This window comes from Neodiprion pinetum, chromosome 1 (genome assembly GCF_021155775.2).
Source record: "Neodiprion pinetum isolate iyNeoPine1 chromosome 1, iyNeoPine1.2, whole genome shotgun sequence".
Lineage (NCBI taxonomy): Eukaryota > Metazoa > Arthropoda > Insecta > Hymenoptera > Diprionidae > Neodiprion > Neodiprion pinetum.
Genome location: NC_060232.1, coordinates 34,013,759 through 34,036,752, shown reverse-complemented (window position 1 = coordinate 34,036,752; position 22,994 = coordinate 34,013,759). Strand labels below are relative to the sequence as shown.

Below are 22,994 nucleotides of genomic sequence, written 5' to 3'. Positions count from 1 at the left end.
TACGTCTTATACTAATGAGAACTTCAGGCACCCATGTGTGCCTGAAGGCCTGTTCTACCGTCTGTCTGTAATTAATTGATTAGAGTAAGTTTTCTCAACTCACACTCCGTTTCGGAAAGGGAATCCGCAGAGCGTCAATGTCACGAAACTTTGTGGTATTTATTGATGTGAAATTGATAACGCAGTCACGGTGTTTTTGAAGTTAGTCGTAATTGAGCAATGACTGCTTACTTACTTGAACGAGCCGCAAAGCGTGCTGGTTTCGTTTCCTGGTTTTATCTTCCTTTCCTAGAAATAGATCAGATGTTGATTACGCGAATTTTTCGGAAAAACAAATTAGCAGTCGTTTGAATTACCGTATCACGTTTACCGGGTTTTGTTACTCGTTGTGTCGCTTCGCTAGCATCTCTTTCAAATTTATAAGTCGCTGGCTACGTCGAAAATTGATCTTTGCTCTCGAACGTCTGATCACCGACTGGCACTTGAGTCTTGTCAAGCGCTAATCCGACATCTATTCGGCCCAAATATTTACTTCGGAAATTCTTCGTACCACCTCAAATAATTTTTCATCAACAAATAAATTATTTTTTCAGGCTTCACGAATGTTGTGATGTGTGCACTGTAAAATGAATTGGAATATATATATATATATATATTCACATTTTCCAACTGAACCATTAGGTTGGCTGAAAAAGTAATGCGTATTTTAAATTGGGACACCCTGTATACTTTGTAAATATACAATTTTTTGTATTTCTTGATAATACCTACAAGCAATACGCTTTCGCCAACAGGGATGTACGTTATGTACCGACGTTATGTACATTGAATTAAAATTTTTCTTTTCTCTTTGTTTGTTGCTGCTCCGAAACTGCCACACGAGAAATTTTACACTTGAAAATATATTTGCGCATAATTCCGTTAGTAGAAAGCTGCTGTTGCTTGATAAAATTTAAACTAACATAGTGATAATATCCTTGTACCGAATCGAAATTTGTACATTTATAACGAACTTTTCCCACTTCACAGGCATCACTGTAATTACCGTTTGACGTTTTGGCACGTTTATTTAGTTTTTTTTTTCTATCAATTGCAATTAGAAAAATGACGGGGAATTTTTTGCGCGCTTCGGAAAAAGCTTAATAATTTTGCATACGTTAATTTCGTAGAAGAAGTGGCGGCCTCGCAATCTATCATATCGCTGTGAGTTATCTGCGTGTCGCAAGATAATGGATGCGTTTTTTTCACTTCACAATGTCAGGGTAACCTTTATCGGTTGTACGGAAGGAAAGAGAAAAGTGCAATGAAGCGAGTGGTTGTTTGACTGGCATATCACATTTTTCTTTTCACTTTTTAACTGCATGGCGTTTACCTCGTGACGTACTTATAAATTTTTCGCACCACCGCGAGGCATCTGCCGCGCATTGCTTTTAGAACTTAATGTAACATATGGAATAAATTATCCGACAAACGAAGAAAACGAACAAGATACTTTCGGCCAAATGTCGCAGAGCGTGATTAATCACAGCAGCGCGAAATTTTTCAAGCATTCCAACGACTGCAAAAACTTAGTTCGTCGACCGCGGGAAACTCGGCTTGCAAATTGCACTCGCCGAATTCCAGAGTCGTAAAAATTCCCGGACTCGAAAAGATACAAGCAGCACTGAAACGAGTGAAAAGCTCTCAAGTCGTAAGAATAGCTGACAAGAAATTGCCCAGCGGTCTTCTGGCTTACAGTCGGTAAGCAGTGATTCCGGGTCTTATTCTACGTTTTATTATGACGTCGAACAATTTCATCGGAAGGATTCAAACCCACCCTGTTCCACCGTATGTGTATGCTCGGCTTATGCGCTGTTTTATTGCCATAGTGCGATTTTGAAAGCATTCGTTAGTCAAGAGCTTTTCGTCGTCAAGGCAGCTGCAACCGTCATCGAGGATGACGAATCGTGATTCATGGAATCGCCGTTGTGATCCCTGATTTTCACGGGGAAGATTCATTATTTCTCACAGGTGGAGGAAAAAAAAATTGCACGATCATTATTGATCGTGCATTACAAGATTTGAAATCACCTTGGCACGATTGAATCAGGATTTAATTTGTTTTTTAATCAATAGAAAACGGATTTACGCAAGCGACCCCGTACCAATTATTGAAAAACCGTTCACCCTGGAGTTGATTTTGAATTTTAGTATCGTGCCAGGTGCTTTTATTCGGCTTATTATCGGTCATAGACGAGCGTGAATGAGACGTCCTCGTGATATTTGAGGGAACAATAAAGACGGGCTGGTTCAGTGAGTCCCGAAGACGATGCTAGAATACCTATAGTGAACTTCGAGAGAAGTATAAACACGGTTCAGCGCATAGTTTATCACCGTTGGCCTCTGATATTGTAATACGTAACACGTGGCGTTGCCTTCGTCGAGTTTTACAACTAAAACACATCCAGCGGAATGCTATTCACATGTTATTTCCAGCTGCACGTGTCGTGAATATATTAAACCCAGCCTGTGATATCCCCAGAGTTGCAATGCAAACGCTTAATCAGTATTGAAGGGACAAAATTGGATTCAACGTCAATATATTGAAACCGAATCGCCGCCGATTTTCATCATCAATGCTCAACTTCTCGTTTCGCGCACATTTATAACGAAAAATTTATTTAGAAAGTAACCGATTCATTTCAAGTAACTTCAGGTTCGCTTTTCCCATTATCTTTTCTGGCTCTTTCCGGATTGTTAAATAATTGACAATTCTCTCGAGGGCAGGTTCAATCCAAGAGCTCGCGATAATAAGATAAATATGTTACGAGAAAATTTATAGGTAAAAATATCACACGAGAACCCGAGTTTGCTTACCTACAACAATTGGGCACAATATCCGACCCTGAAGATGATTGCAACAAAATAACTGAGAAGTTCGACAAGTACGCGCAACGTTTGGATAGCGGATCGAGAAAGGCGCATTTCTTTCCGTTCTTACCCCTTTACGGATTCCGGGGAGGTTCGGATGTTTCGTAGGTTACTTGACATGGCCTCGCGGTGCTCAATAACGTCGTCGTTGCTCGGTAGATTTTGGCGAAGTGACGAATGTCTGGGAGAGCAAGAGCGATGATGGTCGCTGTCGTTGAGGCCGTTTGAAGCGGTGACCAGCAAATGGAGCTGTACGTGGTGTTAATAAATGGTAATAAATCAATGAGATTAATTTTACGTGCCAAGTACTCGTTAGTTTTTGGGTTTTGCAGTTAAGCTCCGTCAGGATTTGGCGTAAGAACAGCTTCAATTGGTCAGGTTACTTTCACTGAGACGTTGAAGTGCCTGCCAGGAATCGTCTCGTTGGGGAAATGTCACGAAGATCTGACTTTCGCGTATCGACTCCGATGAAGTTTGACGCTTGGAAACGGGAAGGGACGGTGGGAGGCCTAACACAAAGAAAATATACGACTTTAAAGTCTATCATAATTGTAATTGAAATCAGAACAAGGTCGTGGACACCGATGTGTCAAGTTGTAATATATTTGTGTACAGGCTTGTGTTTGTAAATGTTGAATTCTTCCGGACGATGATTAAATATTTGCATTTGATCGCAGGCTTTTCGTCCATTTCAATCTATTCCATTTACCTCCGACATGATTCGATTTTATCCATTCAATTATCGAACACAGCTGGTCAAGTTCACAACGCTTTCTATTTCCTTTAATTTCAAGCGAAGCGTTATTCAATATCCCATCTTTGAACAGAGATCAGATTTCTGATTGTAAGGTTATTCAAATGCAGTCTCGATGTCACAAGTTTTGTGCTTTGTTGCTCTTTTTTATTATAACATTTGCCACGAAGGATTGGGAAATTATTTAAATAGTGGATCAGCACGTCAGCTAATTCGAACACACTGGCTTGTTCGGGTACAAACACGTCAGATTACGGATTAGTCGAATGCATCAAGTACGGTGAAAACCGTTTTATTAATTCAACAAATTTTCTTTACGGGTTTAGAGTTTTGCAAGAGTCACGATCAGCGTCAAAAGTTTGACGATTCACTTGACATGATTTGATGGTGGTACGAAAACTTTCCGAAGGGGTTTCGGAAGGTGAACTTTTTCCGCTCATCCGTTGTTTCGCGATGCCGCTAAAATATTCATCAATCTATTTTCGACCCTACTCACGATCCCCTGCAGTGACTTTCCGCCGCCATCTGCAGTCTTTCCTTAAATTTTCACTCGAAGTCGTCCGGAACGCGGGTCGGTTTATTCAAGCCGTCGTTTGAAAACATCGAACGCCGCAGCTGGATTACATTTAGGCAAAGACATCGCGTTTATATTTATTTCAGAAACATGTAGACGCTCCGTACGTGGCTAAACCTGATCCTTCTCAGGTCCGGAACCGATTACGCACCTCGTATAGCCGATCAACATCCCTGACGCTTTCATCCCTCGAGTGAAACAGGTATTTAGTACAAAAGCATCCCTGTAATCTGCGAGGGGTGCTTAATCTCAAAGGTAACCCTACCGCATCTCAGCTGCGGCTAAAATTCCTTGGCTCAAATTCTCCCCCGTATAATTCTCTACCGATTATTATTACTGCAGGAACAGCAGTTTAACCTCGCGGACTAATTAAGTGGTAAAAAATTGATCGAACTTCACCCCAGTTTTGGCCTGAGTCGATATAAGGTACTTAATAAACACACACGTCGATGTGTCAATAAATTTTTTTTGTTTTTTCCTCGGTAAACGGCAGCGTGTAATTCAAACTCGTAATTTTCTTTCATTTGGTCATTTAGAGTTGATTGTACGATACGTTCGATATATTCCTCATATTTTAGTTGTATTTCTAATATAATTCCTATTTCGTATTTTATTAATTGTAACGGTTTAAAAATTACACTATCATTTTTTAGTCAAAATTATTCACAAAGAATAAATGATCGAATCAAATACATCTGATTTATTTCTCCAGCACGAAGTATCTCGATATCCTGAATGGTAACTAGTTACGTTAGAACCGCGACGATGAGTTGCGTCGTACGTTCTTGCGTATAAAATTTCACCGGGTTTGATATTAATATTCCATTTCAGATTAGCAAGTAAAATTCTGACAAGCCGTTAGCGCCGTGTCGTTCGTGCGAACAAATTTCCGGACACACCGGGTCTAGCCTAGGGATATTAATATTCCGTGGAAATCGCTCCTGGGCCTCGGCTCACGTAACGAAAAGATCGACGCTACGCGACGCGGCGCCAACGCGCGTGCATGGCGGATGGATGGATGGAAGAAAGGCAGGCAGGCAAGCATACGCCGTGTTATGCGCGAAACGGGTTACGCTGGATTCCCTCGTCACCCCAGGACTCGACGACGAGGAGCTGGACGCGACTTCTCTCCGATTCAATTACCGTCCCGTCGTTCATAAACGCCAAAGATATCCTCAGCCCCATACAAATGAGTCGCCGTAGCGATCGGAAACGCGCCCTGACTAAATTTCGGCTAAACTAATTCAATTATCACACGCTATTTGAATTTTCAACTTTTCCATTCGCGTCGTTTCGTTTTTTACGAAAACTGAAAACTCTTTGCATCTTTTCATTGCAATTTTTTTTCTTTTTTTTTTTTACTTTGGCATACGCTCTCTTTACACCGGATGGCGAGTTTTGGTTGGTCTTACGTTACCATCAATTTATTGTCACAAAATAGGGTTTCCATAATACAATATACATATATATATATACATATACACATATGTAATATAATATTTATACATACAGAATATATAAGTACATAAAGATATACATTTATTATATACATAGTGAAAATAAATATGTACGCAGATTTGATATCTTATTATAATACATTTTATCTTATTAATCTTAGATAGTAACATGTCTTATCCAATTAAATCATACATATACACAATTGAATATTCAGTATACAAGCCATATTATATAGGTATATATATGTATATATCTATAGGTATGCCGTGTAGTGTCGTCAATTTTGTGTGCCCTACGACGTAATCGATTAATCAATTAGTCGATCAATATATAATATTTATATAGTAATACTGTTCAACAGAGATTTCATCGTACATCAACGTCTCTTCTCTTAACCTCGGTTTAACCGCGTTGTTACACAGGTACATACATCAAGTACGTATAACATGTAACAAGTGAATAATATACATTTAACGATCATAGTTTCATTACAATATACGTATATATGGTCAATATTAATGATGATGATAATATAAAAATCAATCCATGTTATCCCTATCATTATCATCAAGATATCATTGTATACGGTACATTAAGGTATAGGTATAGATGTTTAAATGTATAGCGAAAACTTTTCCCCGGTTTAACCTCGACTGGCTACCGCACAACAGTGCATTCGCCAGCCGATGTATATCTCGACTTATACGTATGTAACACCTATGTACTCCTCGCCGTTTTTCGTTCTTCTCACCTCTCGTACCTGTCAATTACGTATCTTACCACTTAATACTTTCGAGTTCCTCGATTCTCCCTCGGCGCATGCTCGACTTTTTTGCCGTCATTTACCCAGCAGCGGAACCCCGAACGTCGAGGATCGCGATATTTAACCTAGACAGCTATCGAGGCCGTCAAGCAATTGGCCCGAAAGCGCCGTCCTCGAAGCTTTTCTCCCTTACAGTTTGTGGTTCGAAGTGCGCAAACTGTGCGAGGCACGCGCAGCGTGGACCGAATGGACCGAACGAATCCGCGTGCTTTGGACTCCTTCCGTCAGGCTCGTCGTGTCAGTCCTCGATTGACCCATTCGACCCCCACGTGGACCACCAAGGATCCATCGAACTGGAGGCAGCTTTCTAAAAAATAAGAGATCAACGTTCGCCACTCACATTCACCAAGCATTTGTCTCGATTTTGCGTTTCGCAAAACTATTGGCGAGATTCGATGGCTTGCATCAAAATCAATTTTGCAGATGTGGGAATTAATAGGCTCAGAAACAGCTTTAGGTACCGCAACATTAGTACGTGGTATAAGTTTTTGACCTACGGAATGGGCAAAAATTTTGCACGTAGACTGGTGCCGGTATAAAGGTTTTGGAAACGATCGTCTTGTCTTCCAAATCGCAAACAAGAGGATCCCACTGTAATGGATTTTCTAAGACGACTGCTTTTTTGGCATTTTCGAATTCCCCACCGTCAATACGTCCCGGAGTTTTATGGTCCATTTGACCGATTTCATTTGTTGGCAAAGTAAGAGTATCGGAGAAACTTTCGTACATCTACGGTATAAAAATGTACTCAAATAGACTGCCGGCACATTTCCCGTCAATGTGACTCTGGCATCCCAGTTGACAAAGTGTCAAAGTCAAATGGTTCGAAACGAACACGTAGCAGGCAATATCAAGTGTTATACGAGTTATCAATTTTCCTCTGACGAAGCTTGCGATACCGAGGACAAAGTCAAAGGAAGAAAATATCGTATTTACAACAAGACGTACGCTTCAAACCTCGACGTCGTTTTTCTAGCGAACATCAGAAGCTTTCCAATTTGCAGTGCGTGTGCCGTAATGGACGCACAAATTGCTCGCGCGCTGCGTAAATTGACGTTTTGCAGCGTGACCTCGTCATTGTCAGCATCATACTTAATTGCCATTAATTCTGCGTATCTAGTCGTACGGATGGAACCTTTCATGTATCGACGTACGCGTCAGTTAACATGACCACCTGTGCAAGCTCCGCCGCTACATGTACCCGCGATGGCTTTTCAAACGTGCATTGTTAACCCCGCGTTTCAGCGATGCTCGTGCAAATTTCCGACAAAAGGTTACAAATGCTTCCCAATTGAGGTTGACAGTGATGAGATCGTTGAGCAATCTCACGACTTTTATGACCTCGCGTGCTGCTGCAGCCGGTGTTAGTATTAGTATATAGAACAAATTTTACAAGTACCTAAGCAAGTACCTCAGGTTTCTGCAGATGTGGGATGAGAATACGCAGTAGATTATCGGGTTCGCCGCGGAGTTTAGGGGAGCCAGACTTTGGATGAAGGTGGCGACAGCGATGGAGGTCTGAGTTCTCGGTATGTGATCGAACACTTGTAGCAGGTCGAATATTATGTAGGGGCACCAGCAAATGATGAATACTGTAAAAAATGTGGAGAGATGTTTTAAGGCGGACAAAGGGCCTAATTTCTCTTACTCGACTCTTGATCACAAGGAAGAAAAGCGCCGTTTTTGTCTCCCCAATCCAACCGTGGCCATGAAACGAACACAGAGACACTCGCGGTTTTTTGGTCATTACCGCGAGGCAGAATAAAACGAGGGTGGAGACAGAAAGGAAGATGGCAAAGGAAAATCGTCAGTCTCTGATTGCCGAATAAGATTTCGCATGCAAAGTGTATTCCCACTTCCATTCCGGCGCTGTTGGTATAACCCGCCTTGCGTATTCGATTCGATTCGTCGCACGGCAATCGAGCTGATTTTTTTCGAAAAACGTCCGTAACGTATAAGATGTACTCACCGAAAACTATGACCAGAGTCATCTTGACGGATTTTATCTTCGCACGAGGAATGAGACCGCGACTGCTCGCGCGTCGTGCGACTTCTTCGTCGTCGAAATGGCCTGTTGACAAAATAAGAAAAAAAAAAATAAAAAAAGGGAGATTAAAGAATTAGCGAGTGGCCGTGTGATCTGGATCGTGTTTCCGATTGATTACCGGTCGATCGATCAAACGATACGTCATCTCATCGTTCAGGTGCTCACCGTTTATCTTAGGCCGTTGTACTTTCGGTATGATCTGTTTACTCTTGTTCCATATTGTGCAAACTATGCACGTGTAGCAGGCCGTGATGATGACGGCCGGAAGGATGAAGAGAGTCACGCTCACCAAAGATATGTAAATTTGCCATTGATTTGCCTCCATCTCGATCCAGCACTGAACTTTGTCTAAACAGATTTACATCAGCCTAAAGCCACAGCGAATATTGTTATAGGACAGCCAAACCCCTTTAATATGGGAGAAGTGCCACCCTTCCGTCACCATCGTTCTTTTGAATAATAATTTTGAGTTCGAGCCATTCCTTCGTACCCGTAAATTGGCAAATTTATACCGTCAGTTGCTAACGAACGGTTTTTCTTTTTAAAAGATACAACCCCCATACAACATGAAACTTCTCCACATCAAGCCGGAGTTATTGCTCAAGTCGGCGTGACGTTCTCCCAACGGACCACCGAGGTTTGTCCTTGGTGTTTTGATTGCTCGTGGAACAAGGCAATTCCAGAACCACTAACTCGGTGGTCCCCAACCCGGCGGAACGGTTCGATGGAGGCTATATTGTTACGCGGCAGTGGAATGTAATTCTTGCAAGGGTAATATAATATATCGTTATCTCTAATCGTAGGTACAACATTATATATATGTATATATATATACCATATATATATACCGTCGTCGCAACTTTGAATTGATGCGATATACCTGTAATTGCGCCGGACACATGCGATGTCCTTTGTTGCACTGCAATTACGTCCTGCGCTTTATACTCGTAGGTTGTCGCGAGAATGACTCAAATTTGAGGAACGGGTATACTTATAAGGTTAAACACTCTGATGATTGTAAAATAAATACTCAAAGAAGACTTGAAACGGTTAATTCTTTTCTTTCGAAAAAATCGCCTTGTGTCATATTTTGAAAAATATTCTTATCATCAAGAAGAGAAGGTCCGACTTACTGTTGACGACTGCTTGCTTGAAAAGGATTCCGACCGGAGTGGCGAACACGAAGGAGAGAACCCAGGCTGTGGCGATCAGACACTTCGCTCGAAACCCTGCGACGGAATTATTCATTGCTCAATTTACACTGCGAGTGTCTGTGTGTTTTTCTTTTCGTTTGCGTAAAATTCCGGGTGTAAATTACACACGAGGACTCATTATTTTAATATTAATAAACTCACAGCCTCCGGTGAAATTCATTGGGTGTGCGATGGCGTCGTACCTGTCTATACTCAGGGCGACGAGGACGTACGTCGAGCTGTAGGTCACGACTGCCTGTAAAACCCGAAACCCGGTCAATTGCTGCAATTAACCAGCTCGGTTCTTGGCCATTCGCGATAATGACTATAACTCTAGAAGTTTCGGATGCCGAGAAGGAAGAAAAAACACAAACATTAAAGAGTGTAGAAACAGCTTTGAGAAGCATGCGCAGCTTTCACGTAGGCAGTAAAACTTCAAGGGTCAAACTATGGCCCGACAGTCTTCAGAGGTAAAGTCATGTAACGCTGCAGGGAATTCAATTACTTTTCTTAACGACGAATTAACTAGTAAATAACTTTACACACCTATATAACCTGTATGACGGCAGTTCATTACAATAAGGGTTGAAGTTCGGAAGAGTATCGGAAGAACGGTAAACATCAAATTGTCAAATTATCCAGAAACGTGTAAGAAACGAATTTGACAATGGACCAAATTTTAAGAGGCGAGCTTTGGCCAGAGCCCAAAATGTAAGGCAAAGCGTTGACACGACGTGTTTCGAGCCTCACCTTGCAGCGAAACAAATTAACACTCGGGTATTTATAGACGGCGTACTCTCATGTTTAGGGACTATAGGAAAGCTGTGTATAGACAGTGAATATTCGATAAGTTACGCGGAGATAAATATTTTCCCGCGAAAGTCGGAGTAAGATAGAGTTGATAGATTCTGGGAATGAATACAGTCTGCAGGCATACGCGGTAACGAAATCGAATTTTCGCAGGATTTTTATCCCATCCTGTCAACCGGAGTTATATTTCAGAATAAAAAAGAAACGAACGTGAGTTAGGAAATAATAGACAACTCGCCGCGAGTTATTGTCGAGATTCCCGCAAAACGTGACTCAATTTTGACGTAATTTTTTTGGCCAAGCATTCCAGTAGATGTCGGCAGTGAGTAATCATCTCTTCGCCAATGATGCCTATATTTACCGCATTATCCACCTCGTTGTGAAAACGCTTCCAGTTAGACGGTCATCTTTCGGAAAATTGAGCAAACAAAATATTCCCCGAGTTCCATACAGTGGCTTTCCACGTCTCTGTTTTTTTTAAATCTTTTATCTAGCTTGTAACATCCTTCGTCAAACTTAATCTGTACTTGAATTTCCCGAGCGCGGAGAGGAGTTCAAGGTATAATCAAGGCGAGCCAAAACTTACCTGAAAATACTTGATGAGCTTGCAGGCGAGGTTTCCGGCCAGCCAGTCGACCGTCGAACGCCACACGATGTCCGTGCCGACGTTTATCAGACCGACGAGAAGATCTGGAATAAACAGCGGCGAGATTAATGGGGAAAATTGACGCCGACGTCTTTAGGCTGCAGCCATGAGAAGCTGCTCGTATAATCCGACAATTTAATAAGGCGAGATGGGGGATCGAACTTTGGCTCGATATTGCCTCTAGCTTGACTTGAGAGACACGTAGGCCTCTAATTTAAGTGGAAAAAAATGCTAGCTATATACCTGTGAGCCAGAGTTTAAACATGACCTGGGGCAACGGTTGTCGCAAGCTTTGGAGTAATTAGCGTTCTCGATCTTGACTGCTGTCGATTATTTTCTCCGCTAACTAGACTGTCAAAACAATTCCTGACCTAGCCCATTGTATAGGCATGCGAGAATTTATACAAGCTGGTAATTATTATTTACGTTGAATTGCGAATGAATTGGAAAAATTCATCGCGTCGCTTTATGATATTGAGGGAAAGAAATTAATTACAACTCTCCGTCTTATGGGGGAGAAAATAAAGAAATTCAAATCATGACACTTTATGCGATGGCGGAGCTTGCACATATGCACAGTACACGTATACATATATGGATAACGCAAATCCTTAAAAAGATTATAATTTCAAATTTCACTGCACTTTACAAGCTCTTACACATAATTCTTTGGCAAAATTGACTTTCGTCTTATTATCGTCGAGGAAGAATCTTCGCGGAGAGTTCTCTAACTTTCTTTCGTTGCCATTATATTTCGTCCTATTATACGTCAAGTCGACTTTACGGGTGACTGGATATTATGAAATAATGATACAATTACGTCTCCGCATTACGCGATTGTGTTTCTATTGATGCAACCGTTGTGCCAATCTATTTTCTCCTGCACTTCAAAGAGCTTGAGTTTCATTCTTACAATTACTTGTATCCCGATGCAGCTGGTGCAAGTATTTGCACATCGTCTTTCATCAAGCTCATCGCGAAGCGATGAACATTTTTCAGGAACAAAGATAAGATTCGCCAACATCCGATTCGAATAATACTGGACAAGCAGTTGAACGACGAATGATTTAATAACACAGTGACTGCACGATTCAAAGTGTCATTATAATAATTATTAAGAACACGTGTCGACGCCCGATTTGATCGATACTTCGTTCACGAATTCTAGTCTCGAATCCCAACAACCGAGCTACATCTTCCAACGGTCCAGGGTGGCGATATTTTTCTCGACGCTCGGAGGAGATAAATAAAAATAACCATAACCAACACTCACGGGGTCCGCGGGTGTGGGATTTTAGGTGATTTTTATGCCGAAAGGAAGGCGTTACCGTCTCTCGGTGTAATACGCGTAGGTGTATAAGCGGCGAGTGTTCGTCGTCCCGACGCGACGCCATCCACCGGACCCTCACGGGTCCTGGCTAATGTGCTTTCCTTGTTTCGTCGAATCTCGGATATGGATATGTTCGCGCGATACCGATGCGATATCGACTGTTTCGCGTGCAGATCGGCACGTGCGCGATCACGGGCGCAAAGAAAGCTCGGTTACAACACCTCGACGCTTTCGCATTTCACCGCACGTCTATATACGCGCATACACGTGTACGTTCGAGTAAACGATAACTACCGTTCACCTCCTGGGAAGAAAACTCGGGCCTCGAATTTTCCCTCATTCTCTCTTTATCTTTCTCTCTGTTTCCACTCCCCGACAGAACGTGAAAAAAACCCTTGTGCCAACTGTCCGGACTCCCCGAGAGACCCGATTCCCGGATAAGAACGATCCCCGACGAGGATTTCAAATCGCGTTGTTACCGAATTTAACCAGCTACCCCGGATTTCGCGGGAAGGGCCAACAACCGCGAACTCGAAAGCCAGGATCATGCGCCCCAAATGTAGACCTCGGTTTCGTCAACTCCCTTGTTTGCAATCTGACGTCGAGTTGGTAGCAGGATGTAGAGACATATTTTCCACTTCCATAATTCTCTGTATTTTTGAGCAATTTTCTTCTCCTCCTTCTCATTGTCGTGGGTATCTGGAACTGGCTGATCTTTCACTGATGGGGGAAAAAAAAGAGAAAAAAAAAAAATGGGAAAAGTTTGCCTCACTGCACTGCGGCCGAATTGCTTCGGGGAATCCCAGAGGTCCCCGTTTCATCTCGGCAGGATATACGTAATGGTCTGGTCGTATTCGATTAGACGGAAAAGTGCATTATCTCGATGAGAATCCGACTCGAATGTCACGTGGACGGATCGACGAATGCAGGGCGGTGTTGGGTTTCGGACGTTTAATGATGTCGACCGATATCTGGTGCTCCCGATGGCCGTAATTCGGTATCGAAGAATCCGGTCCATGGATCTCACACGCGCGTATAAAGAAAGAGCGAAGGAGAGAGAGAGAGAGAGGGAGGGGAAGAAGTTTTACGACAAGCAGAATATATCGGGGCGATAAATACGCTGGATGGAATTTGATATGAGAATTTTAATCTCGAGCTGCACTAACGCGATATACTTGGATAAATGGACAATTAACGGTGACTTCGAACCGTCGTAGGTTGTCTACCTACACCTAATAACACAGAAGGACCGCGGACACGCAGGTCGACAAACTTGAGAGCCGAGAAAATTTTACGACGTGTATAAACGTAAGACCTCGGAGTAACAAGCTCTTAATTATCTCACTCGAGGTAGCCGGTAATAACGGCATTGAGTTCATCAGGTAACCGTTCGACACTGGAATTATGATAATCACCGTTACAGCCAGGCGGCACCATAAATTGCGCCCTGGAAGCAAGGGGAAAAGGAGCAAAGAGACGCCGAAAACCTTGATAATCGTTATCGCAAAATGATTTTCGCCTCGCCTTATTGGCCTGTGTTTAATCTCTGCGTAGAAAGCGGCAAACTTACCGGAGCCAAGAGATAGCTGGCCGATTAGTTTGCACAGCAAGAAACGCTTACATCCGCCCCTCGCGACTTCCGCTTGCCGTTAAGCTCGCCGGGATGAGTCAACTTTCACAAATTAATAAAATACCGACTTCCCAGCCATTTTCTAGGTTATTATTTTCCTACGAAGAACCCGGCTTTTTGTACACTGTTTACAAAAAATCGAAGCCCTTTATCATTCTTAACCTTGTTTCATTTCACCGCTTGTTAATCGCGTGGCAAAATTAATGATGGTAATTTGTATTTTGTAAAGCCACTGACGCGAAACGGTCCGCAAAAATGAATCTTAAAAGCTCGAAACAGACTATTCGGAACCCGTTTCGTTCCAATTTGCAGTCGGTAGTTAGTAAGATGTTGGTTTTCGATTTGATATACGATTCCGCGACAGTCCGTTCGGAGTTCTGAGCTGACGCAACTGGTCGTCACGAGGTATACATTTGTGTAAGTGACTCGTTACGGTAGCTTGGCGGGTGATTAAATTCAAACAAGTGATATAAATTCGATAATTTATCGTCGGTAAAGGGGTCGTGAAATTTTACATGAATTTTGAGTAACGAGTTTTACGATCTTCGGCTTTACTCGCCATCTGTTCGTGTAAACAGCGTCGCGAATGCTTGGTTTAGGAACCATTTGCCGCACGAAGAAGGCTTCTGTCGGTTCATTTTTTTTTTTTCTTTTTTTTTTCACTAGCTTCAGTTTTACTTTTCCTTCACATCTCGCGCCGCGTCTTAAAAACGACGCGTCTTCGCATCCCGTTCGCCTGGAAAAGCGGTAATCACACTCCGGTTGCCCCCGGATTTTAGATCGTAGTTTTGGCCATATGCGGGCGGTTTATGCCTTCGAGGAGAAAAGAGGGTCGAGCGCCGTATCGGCTGACGAAAAGCGAGGACGGCGGCCCTCGGGCGCACTAAAACTTTCACCACCGTCTGATGTAACATTTCCCATTGGGGAGGATCACGGAGAGCCTCTGAAGCACCAACATCAGGAGCACCAGTCGCGTGGGAATAACTCACTGTCAATTTACACCCTCGTAGCCCTCATTACCGATAATTAGCCGCCCATTATCCACCCCTTACCCTTCGCTCGCAACCCCCGCGTAAATTATTTAAAAAAATAATCGCGTCGAGCTCCCTTCGCTTTCACCCTATGAGAGGTAAATGATATTAATTTTACCGACGACGCTGTTCCCGGGCGATGCGATGACTCGACTTTATATTTCTGGGGTAAATTGACTCGACTCACCGGCGATCGCCAGCTGCTTTATGAAGTGGTTCATTCTCGACTTCCGGCTTCTGGTCAGCAGCAGCGCCGCCAGTACAGCCCCGTTTCCAATCACTATTGCGAAGAACAGACCGCCCATAACGGCGAACTGCTCTTTCTGTAAAAGAAAACAAACAACTTGCTTGATTATCTGTAAACGTAATGTGTAGGTGTACCGGTTTATCAATAAGCAGTGACGAGATTTCGAATTCTGCTTCGTTGATTGATCTTCGAAGGAGAGAAACGTATTAATTAATTGCCGGGGATATGAGCTATTCGCGCGAGGGTTGAAATTGTTTAATTAACTCCCCGAGGGTATCTTGAATTTTATTAGTAGGCAGAAGGAGGACGTGACTTCGGAACCCTTATAGAAGATTATATGTCTATCTAAGCGTGCTTGCAGGGGACAAACAGCTTCGACCTTACGTCGACAAAGTGCGGCGTTATCACGCGGGTGAAATATTCTAAGAAATTCTCAACCATTCGTCGAAAATTCACTTGTCTACAGTTAAAGATGATATAACATTGTATCGCACAGGTACTCCAGTAATGGAGAGAAAATAAATTCCCATCTGAATTCTCTGTAACCAATTTATATGTCATTTGATCGTCCTGCTGTTTGATATCGTCTCGAACTACGTAGTTTACGTAATAACGAAGTAAAACTTGCGAGGTATTTCCAATGAATTTTCAAACTCTCCGATATAAGGTTCGAAATTTTCCTCTCAGTCATCATCAGCGGCGAACCGTCAAAGGCGATAAATCGCGTATATTTTATACCTCGTCTCGGAGCGTACGTAGCGTCGATTTGACATTGGGGAATTAAATCAAGCTTTGCGGTGTTTGTCTTCTATTAAAAATAGTACCAAACTGTCGTCGATTGTTCCGCGTGAAGTATTTTCCCGGTTAGATCACGGCGATGACTCTCTGATAAAAACACCGTATTCCCCCCTCCGCGACTAGATGGCTGTTCACACGAGGACCGAGTGCCAAGTGTTTACGGGTCTAGACCGGGTGGAAAAGTGATATTAGGTATCTAGGTGTTCCAGAGGACGTTGCGAGTTCGTTCGAATTTCATCAACCTTGGCCTGGCTTCTGCGCTCGTTTCGATTAAAAAAAAAAAAAGAAACCAGCATAAATTTCCACACCTATGATACGTACGTGCGATATTCTCGACCGTCTCGAACAAGAATTCGCTTTCTTTTCGACACGCGGCTAATAGCCAGGATCAAAGACGACCCGCGAATTGAACAATCGTCGCGTTTCCATCGCTGATTAAACAACGAGGCTCTTTGTATATTGTTACACCCGTCACGGGCAGGACAGATAATTAGTCATATAATAACGTTTATTTTCTATACCGAGATGAAATTTCTCTCAGTCATTGGGCGCCGTTCTTTGCTTATAATGTAGGTATGCCTCTCCGAATCCGTGCCGGTATAGGTAGGTATACAATAATTATTTTCAAGGAGAAAAGAGTTTCGGCGAAAAGAACGCTTAAACCGTAAAAGTTTACCTTTCGTTTTAAAAATAAAACCGCGGATAATAACGCGCGGTATTTCATGTTTAATATATGTCGTATATATTTGTGTATATATATATATACATATGTATATACATAATGAAACGCGTCGGCATTACGAGTACGTATATACGACGGTGGACTTCCATTCCTGAAGTTCTGGAGCGCTTTGTTGGCAGCCCCTATCGTAAATTCCAATAAAATTGTTTATGTAACCTTAAAACAAGCGCGGTGCCTGATGGACAGATCCTATGTGGAGAGCCTAGCACTCTCCGGTAATAAATTGTGCCTTTGAAGAATGGGCCTGCAGCATAAGCCTGGAACGAAGTGCGGATTACCCATTTCGCCCGTATCGAACACCGCGTACGTTTTACAGATCGAGGTCTAATCGACGTCCGTCTGGAAAATTCTAGCATTCGTCAGTCGTTATTTTTTTAACCGTGTACCGTATTTCGCCACAGCATTAACCATTTTTTAATGCAGAGATTTGTTTTGAGATCAATATCAGTAAAAAAAGTTGCGAAATTTTCAATTCTGATACACAGTACGTCCGGTCGTATATTATTTCATAGAATTTAAGTATCGATGTTGTGTATAAATTGAGTCAGTCCCGAATGAATTACGATCGAAAATCGTCGAGAATTTGTTGGCTAATTGGAACGTGGTAAAAATTAAGACATAAATCTACTCCTCATTACAACTTGCGGCTATTAAAACAAGCTGTTCTTCTAGTCCGGTAATCGATCGATCGCTAATTAGTAAATGCATTTATTGAAGCAATAATTTATGCTCGTGCCGATGATGATATCCAGCTGATATAGGAATGAACGTCGGTCTTCGGCGCGAGCAATTTGTACATACATCGGTATGATGGTACTGTTATTATATCCTGCAGGTCGTAAGAATTCATCGTCACGTATGTACGGACCAATTTACCGGCTATATAAGACGGAACAACCGAATTGGCGAAAATTTTACCACGTAAAAATAACTGGCTGTGATAATTCTTTTCTTTTTAACGAGTTTCTCGAAATGGGCAACACTGTTAATGACAACATTCACCGACGATACGCGTTATTATGATCGAGCGTAACAGCTCTACGCTTATATAGTATATATGTATATATGTGTAACGTATATGCAATATTATAAATACAAATCGCTGCAAATAGAAGACGAACTTACGTCAAAGATGTAGATAAATCTGGGGCACAAGTTACCTCGTAAAAATAGTATATGTTGATCCCATCTTCCTGTTGCGTAAGGTTAAGGCTGGATACGTTTAGGGTCACGTTCATTGCCGCAGAGCCGGCATTCGCTTCAAGAGAGAAAGCCCCGTATCGCTTCGACGAGTTCAGGTTCTCCAGCAGCCATTCCGCCTCCTCCATATTTGGACCACTTGAAAATTTCCTGGGGCATTATTTCACGTCATTACTAGAGGCGCCTGTAGGTGTTGTTCACGGATGAAAAATTCTCGCCTCTCAGGATCAGCCGGTGTTGAACGTCGATGAGGATCGCTTACGGAAGAGGGACTGCAAAGAGAAGATCGACGGTTTGTTAGATCGCTGATTTTCAGATAGAAGGATTATCGCAATAAGATTTGCAGAAGTTCAATTTTTTTTTTTTATCATAGTGCACGCTGCGCATATTATGCTCGATAAGCAGGTTGGTCGGCCATAAATAGATACTTTTTACCTATTACTCTGCAAATATTTGTTCAATAATTAAAAAATTGAAAATATTAGAATTGTTAAGAAAAGGTTGGATGTCGAAGTTTTATTTCAAACCGCTCGAAACTGATTACAAATCCGGTAAATTTTATCGATTTCACTCTACAATGACTTATTTTATTCACTATTTTTTACAAATTCGCTGAAACAATTATTTAATATTTCAACGCAGCACGAATATTGATTATGATGAAGAGATGGCAGTATTGGATTAACCAATGAAAGACAAAGAATTTTTTTTAATCACTTTATAAAAAATAGTCTTCTGAATAAAATAAGCCACCATAGATTGAAATCGATCGTATCTACTAGATTTCAAAACAATTTTGAAGCTCAGCTTTCGTTTATAATGCAAAAGTATTGTATTTTGTATATTTACAAAAGAGATCTTCGTAGCTTGCGAATATAATTAATTTACGAATAAAAGGAAGGGATTTTTGGCCAAACAGCCTTCTTGAAAAATCAAATCTTGCTGATACTAGACGAGTGTGTGAATAAAATATCGCGGTGAGAGTATCGAGGATCTAGCGTAATGTTTGTTTTTCGTATATTCGTCGGTGAGAAAAAACCCTACTGATCATCGCCCATCATCTCCACGACGTCGGCAAAGCTGCCCATAATACCAACTAACCATATCCAGCCAGTACTCTCAAGAAAATGCGATAAATCTCGTTATCGCAGGCGGTTATAGATCATGTATCTTCTCGGGCTTCCACTCGATTTATTGGCTCTGACTTTGACTCCACTCCGCGTGTAATTTATCCGATAGACAAAAAGGGCAAAGTTTCGTCCAGCCTTATCTTATCCCGGCCTTAGTATTAATTTCATGGTTCATTGCCTGGCCTCTTACACACCGGTCGGTGAATTCGCTTATCGGACAAACGCTCACCCTTACAAGCCGCTGGGCGGCTGCGTGGAATAGACACGCTCTGCACCGCGAGATGCGCGTGTTAATTATCAGGGTATTAAGTTGTAAGCTTCGCGTGCACCGCGAGTTGTTGAGACTCCCTCAAAGCCGGCGAGAGCTTTCGAGATCGACGGCTGTTTTTTAATCCACAATTTTCATCTCCTTCGCTGATTCGCAGACCGCGCGATAGCGAAGCTGTGAAACTTCCAGTCGCACATCGTCGAGGAATTTTTCATTTCAACGCGAGGGCAATTATTTCCCGAATAGGAAATACGCGGCACGCCGATTCCCTATTTTACCGTCACTCCAAACGCCGAAGTTGGAAGTTTAATTAATCGAGGCAATCGTGAGAATCTGTTACAACGAACTTACGTCGCTTTTTATTCTAGAAATTATTTCACAGGGACTCGGGTACGAATGTCTTTCAAATACTGGTGGAAAAATCGTTGGCTGTGAACTGGAGTGTTATAGGTGAGTTTCCGGGAAAAATCTTACGCCTATAAACCGCATTAGAGTCCTCGAAAGTCCGAGATCTATGATCGCACTCCATCTCGCGGTATATCTAGCGGTCTAAATCTTACACTTGAGTTAATCTTTGAGAGAAGAAGTTGGGTGATAAATCAAGAGATTCTTTTCTCTTATACCTCCTCCCGTTCTTATTATTACTCTATTTCTTCTACTTTCCCGCCAAGTGCGCAACGAATCAACGTCCGGGAAATCTTATCCATTAGCTACGAACGGGGTAAGCCAGGCGAATACACCACGTCTATCATCGTGCGTATTTATACATATCTCTTCTAGCTTGTCGTGCTTTTGATCTTAAATCCAATCGCTACATCACGATGATTTTGCTAATTGTTTGCTCAAGCTTGACCATCCACGATGAATCACGTGCCCGTGACGTAGAGAGTTATCAATTGAAATATCGAAGACTCACGCATTCCTCCAGTTGTAAATACACGCGTCTAATACCTGCCGATCTGTACAATAAATAATTTTTTTACGTTCACGTCACGACGAACAATTTTTCTTCCATCTTCGTTTAGGTACAAGTCGACCAATTTGCCGAGGATCGAGGCGCGTAGAACGCGGTGACGTCACACCGGGAGTTAAATTTATGCAAGCCCATCGAACAATGTCGCCTAAAAGATTTAAAATTTCCGAACACCGGAACGCCTCGGTTATAGCGTCGCGTCGTGAAATTAAATTCCTTTGATTATTCGAGAAAGAATACCGTATACCCGCTTTCGAAACTTTTGGACAGTTTCACGGGCGTCAAGATGAGCGATGTCCGTGCGGGTGTGATCGAGTGGGCAAATTCTGCGTATGTGAAAAAAATACTACTTCGCAAATATCACGCCTCGCCATTCTTCACGGGATCAATGAAATAGTAAGCGTCGAAATCTTTTAACTGTAATTCAACCGTCGATCAAAGCAATTCAGCCACAGTTATTTTAAACAGTTGCAAGCAGTTGAAACAATTATTCCAATTGTTCACGTCCTGATGAAGCGAATGAAATTTCCAGACAACGGAGTACATAATGTGATTGGGTTGAATGCTATAATTGATGAAATTGGACAAGGAGTTGCAGGAGACAATCGTCCCATGCAATTGATCGAGAATTGTATACCTAATGATCCGCACGAGTCGATTTAGCCACGTTGAGAAAAATTTCATTACTCAAAGTTCCTAGAAAATTCTAGTAAAATGGGTTTCGCTGGAAGAACGATTTAAATACTCGTATTGTTCGAATTGCACAAAAATCTGATATATTACTTACTATTCAATGTAATAACATAATTGTCGATATAAAATTTTCTGGTTATTGCAATAGTAAATCTTTTCGTTAAGTTTACTACATTTTTTCAATTAACTAACGTCTGAAAATCACTTTATTGTTTCACCAGCGTCAAATTATCGCAACAGTAGTAAAAAATCTAGTGCTCGTAAACGCGATTCAAAATATTCGTATATCACGTAATAAATTTTCTATCTACACTGGCAGAAACTCATTTTCATTTTCTACCTTAATCTATAATTTTCGGTTACGGCAAGAAATGAAAATAGTGAAAATAGTAACCAATTTCTCAGGCTATTAAACAGCTCGCACACCGTCGAGCGGAGGGTACAATTAAATCAACGGGCTGTTAATCGGCAACGGCGTACAGAACAGATGATTATTCCATAGCCGTGAGGGTATATCCGCTCGGTTGTTCGAAATAATTGCGTATTAATTAGATCACCGCTCCGTTAAGTGCCAACGTCTCTTATTCGGCTCCAGCGATGCGTTCAGCTGCATTGCAGCAGTCTTGTCCACATGTGCTGCGAAAGCGTGAATCCGGGACGTCGCTCTCTGTAATTTCATCTCCGCGAATTTACCACCTCTAATTTACACGCGGAAGCAATATAACGCCGAGCGAGAAATACGGGCGCTATAACATACGTTGCACGACTAATAATTCAAAGGGTGACTTCCTCTTCGCATAACTGCTGCCGGTGTGACGTTGTGACGCTAACGAAGCGTAAAAATCAAAGCCAAAGCTGGAAGATTGAGAAAATTCCTTGCGTTTATCAGCGTTCTTTCACCGTAGTTGATGAAAACGGTATTTCTTTGTTTCTTTAATTTGTTACCGAAGGACGGTTTGAGGTTCGTAAAATCTGCGACGACGCGAATACTTGCCCACCATGAAAACGTAAACGAGACTTGTATTAATAAAAAGCAGTCGCATTACTGAGAATCCGGAGAGTTTTCCTGAGGATGAAAATTTGCAGAAACGTACTTCCGAGAGTCTGAATTATGCTTACGATTTTTCGTATAATATCCGTTCACTCTAAACTCATGCATACCCACACAATGCGAGTCTTTCTTGGAAAAAGAGACACATACGTTATGAATATGAGATGAAATTTTCATTACCATCCGGAGGGATCACGAAAATGGGGTTGTGCCGCACGGCTGACGTTAATATTATATCTGCGACGTTCGGATACCCAGAATGATTAATCTCGTCTTAATTTGGGTTAAATTCAACACAGTAGAGCGTAGACAAACACCTAATACCATTAGCATTAGAATTGCAACGCGATTGATCACCCGCAGGATGCGAAGCGAATTATTAATTAGTATAATATTTGAAGAGGAATAACAAAAAAAAAAAAAAAAAGAAAACAACATATATGTATATATATATACACACTTTCAATTTCTGAGCTCATAAATTTCAGAGATGCGTGTATTATATTAGAGGATTTGAGCAAATCCCATCCTTAAATTTGGGCACCTCAACTCACGCGCCAAAAACTTGGTAAGCTTCGCTAACGTAGTGTAGGTATAGTAAGTTTTGAGAAAATTGAAGCGTGAAATAAATACAGACGATCTTGCCAAGGATAACGCGCAACTTCATACGCGACATACCTAACAAG

The 22,994-nt window shown here is 41.9% G+C and overlaps 1 protein-coding gene across 2 annotated transcripts in view; it reads right to left on the bottom strand.

The window, feature by feature from the left end:
* Positions 1-5,631: 5,631 nt before the first annotated feature.
* Positions 5,632-22,994, bottom strand: part of LOC124219195 (cardioacceleratory peptide receptor-like) — a 34,091-nt gene continuing 16,728 nt past the window's right edge. The window contains exons 2-10 of one of the 2 annotated variants that reach the window (XM_046626479.2): positions 18,154-18,465; positions 15,394-15,529; positions 11,156-11,259; positions 9,922-10,015; positions 9,700-9,795; positions 8,732-8,914; positions 8,489-8,590; positions 7,931-8,111; positions 5,632-6,826 (exon numbers count right to left, since the gene is read on the bottom strand). In XM_046626479.2, the coding sequence (XP_046482435.1) occupies positions 6,649-6,826; positions 7,931-8,111; positions 8,489-8,590; positions 8,732-8,914; positions 9,700-9,795; positions 9,922-10,015; positions 11,156-11,259; positions 15,394-15,529; positions 18,154-18,321 (1,242 nt within the window). In that variant the 5' untranslated portion in view covers positions 18,322-18,465 and the 3' untranslated portion in view covers positions 5,632-6,648. Of the gene's footprint in view, positions 6,827-7,918; positions 8,112-8,488; positions 8,591-8,731; positions 8,915-9,699; positions 9,796-9,921; positions 10,016-11,155; positions 11,260-15,393; positions 15,530-18,153; positions 18,466-22,994 lie in introns of both variants that reach the window. The other variant, XM_046626454.2, reaches the window with a different exon arrangement.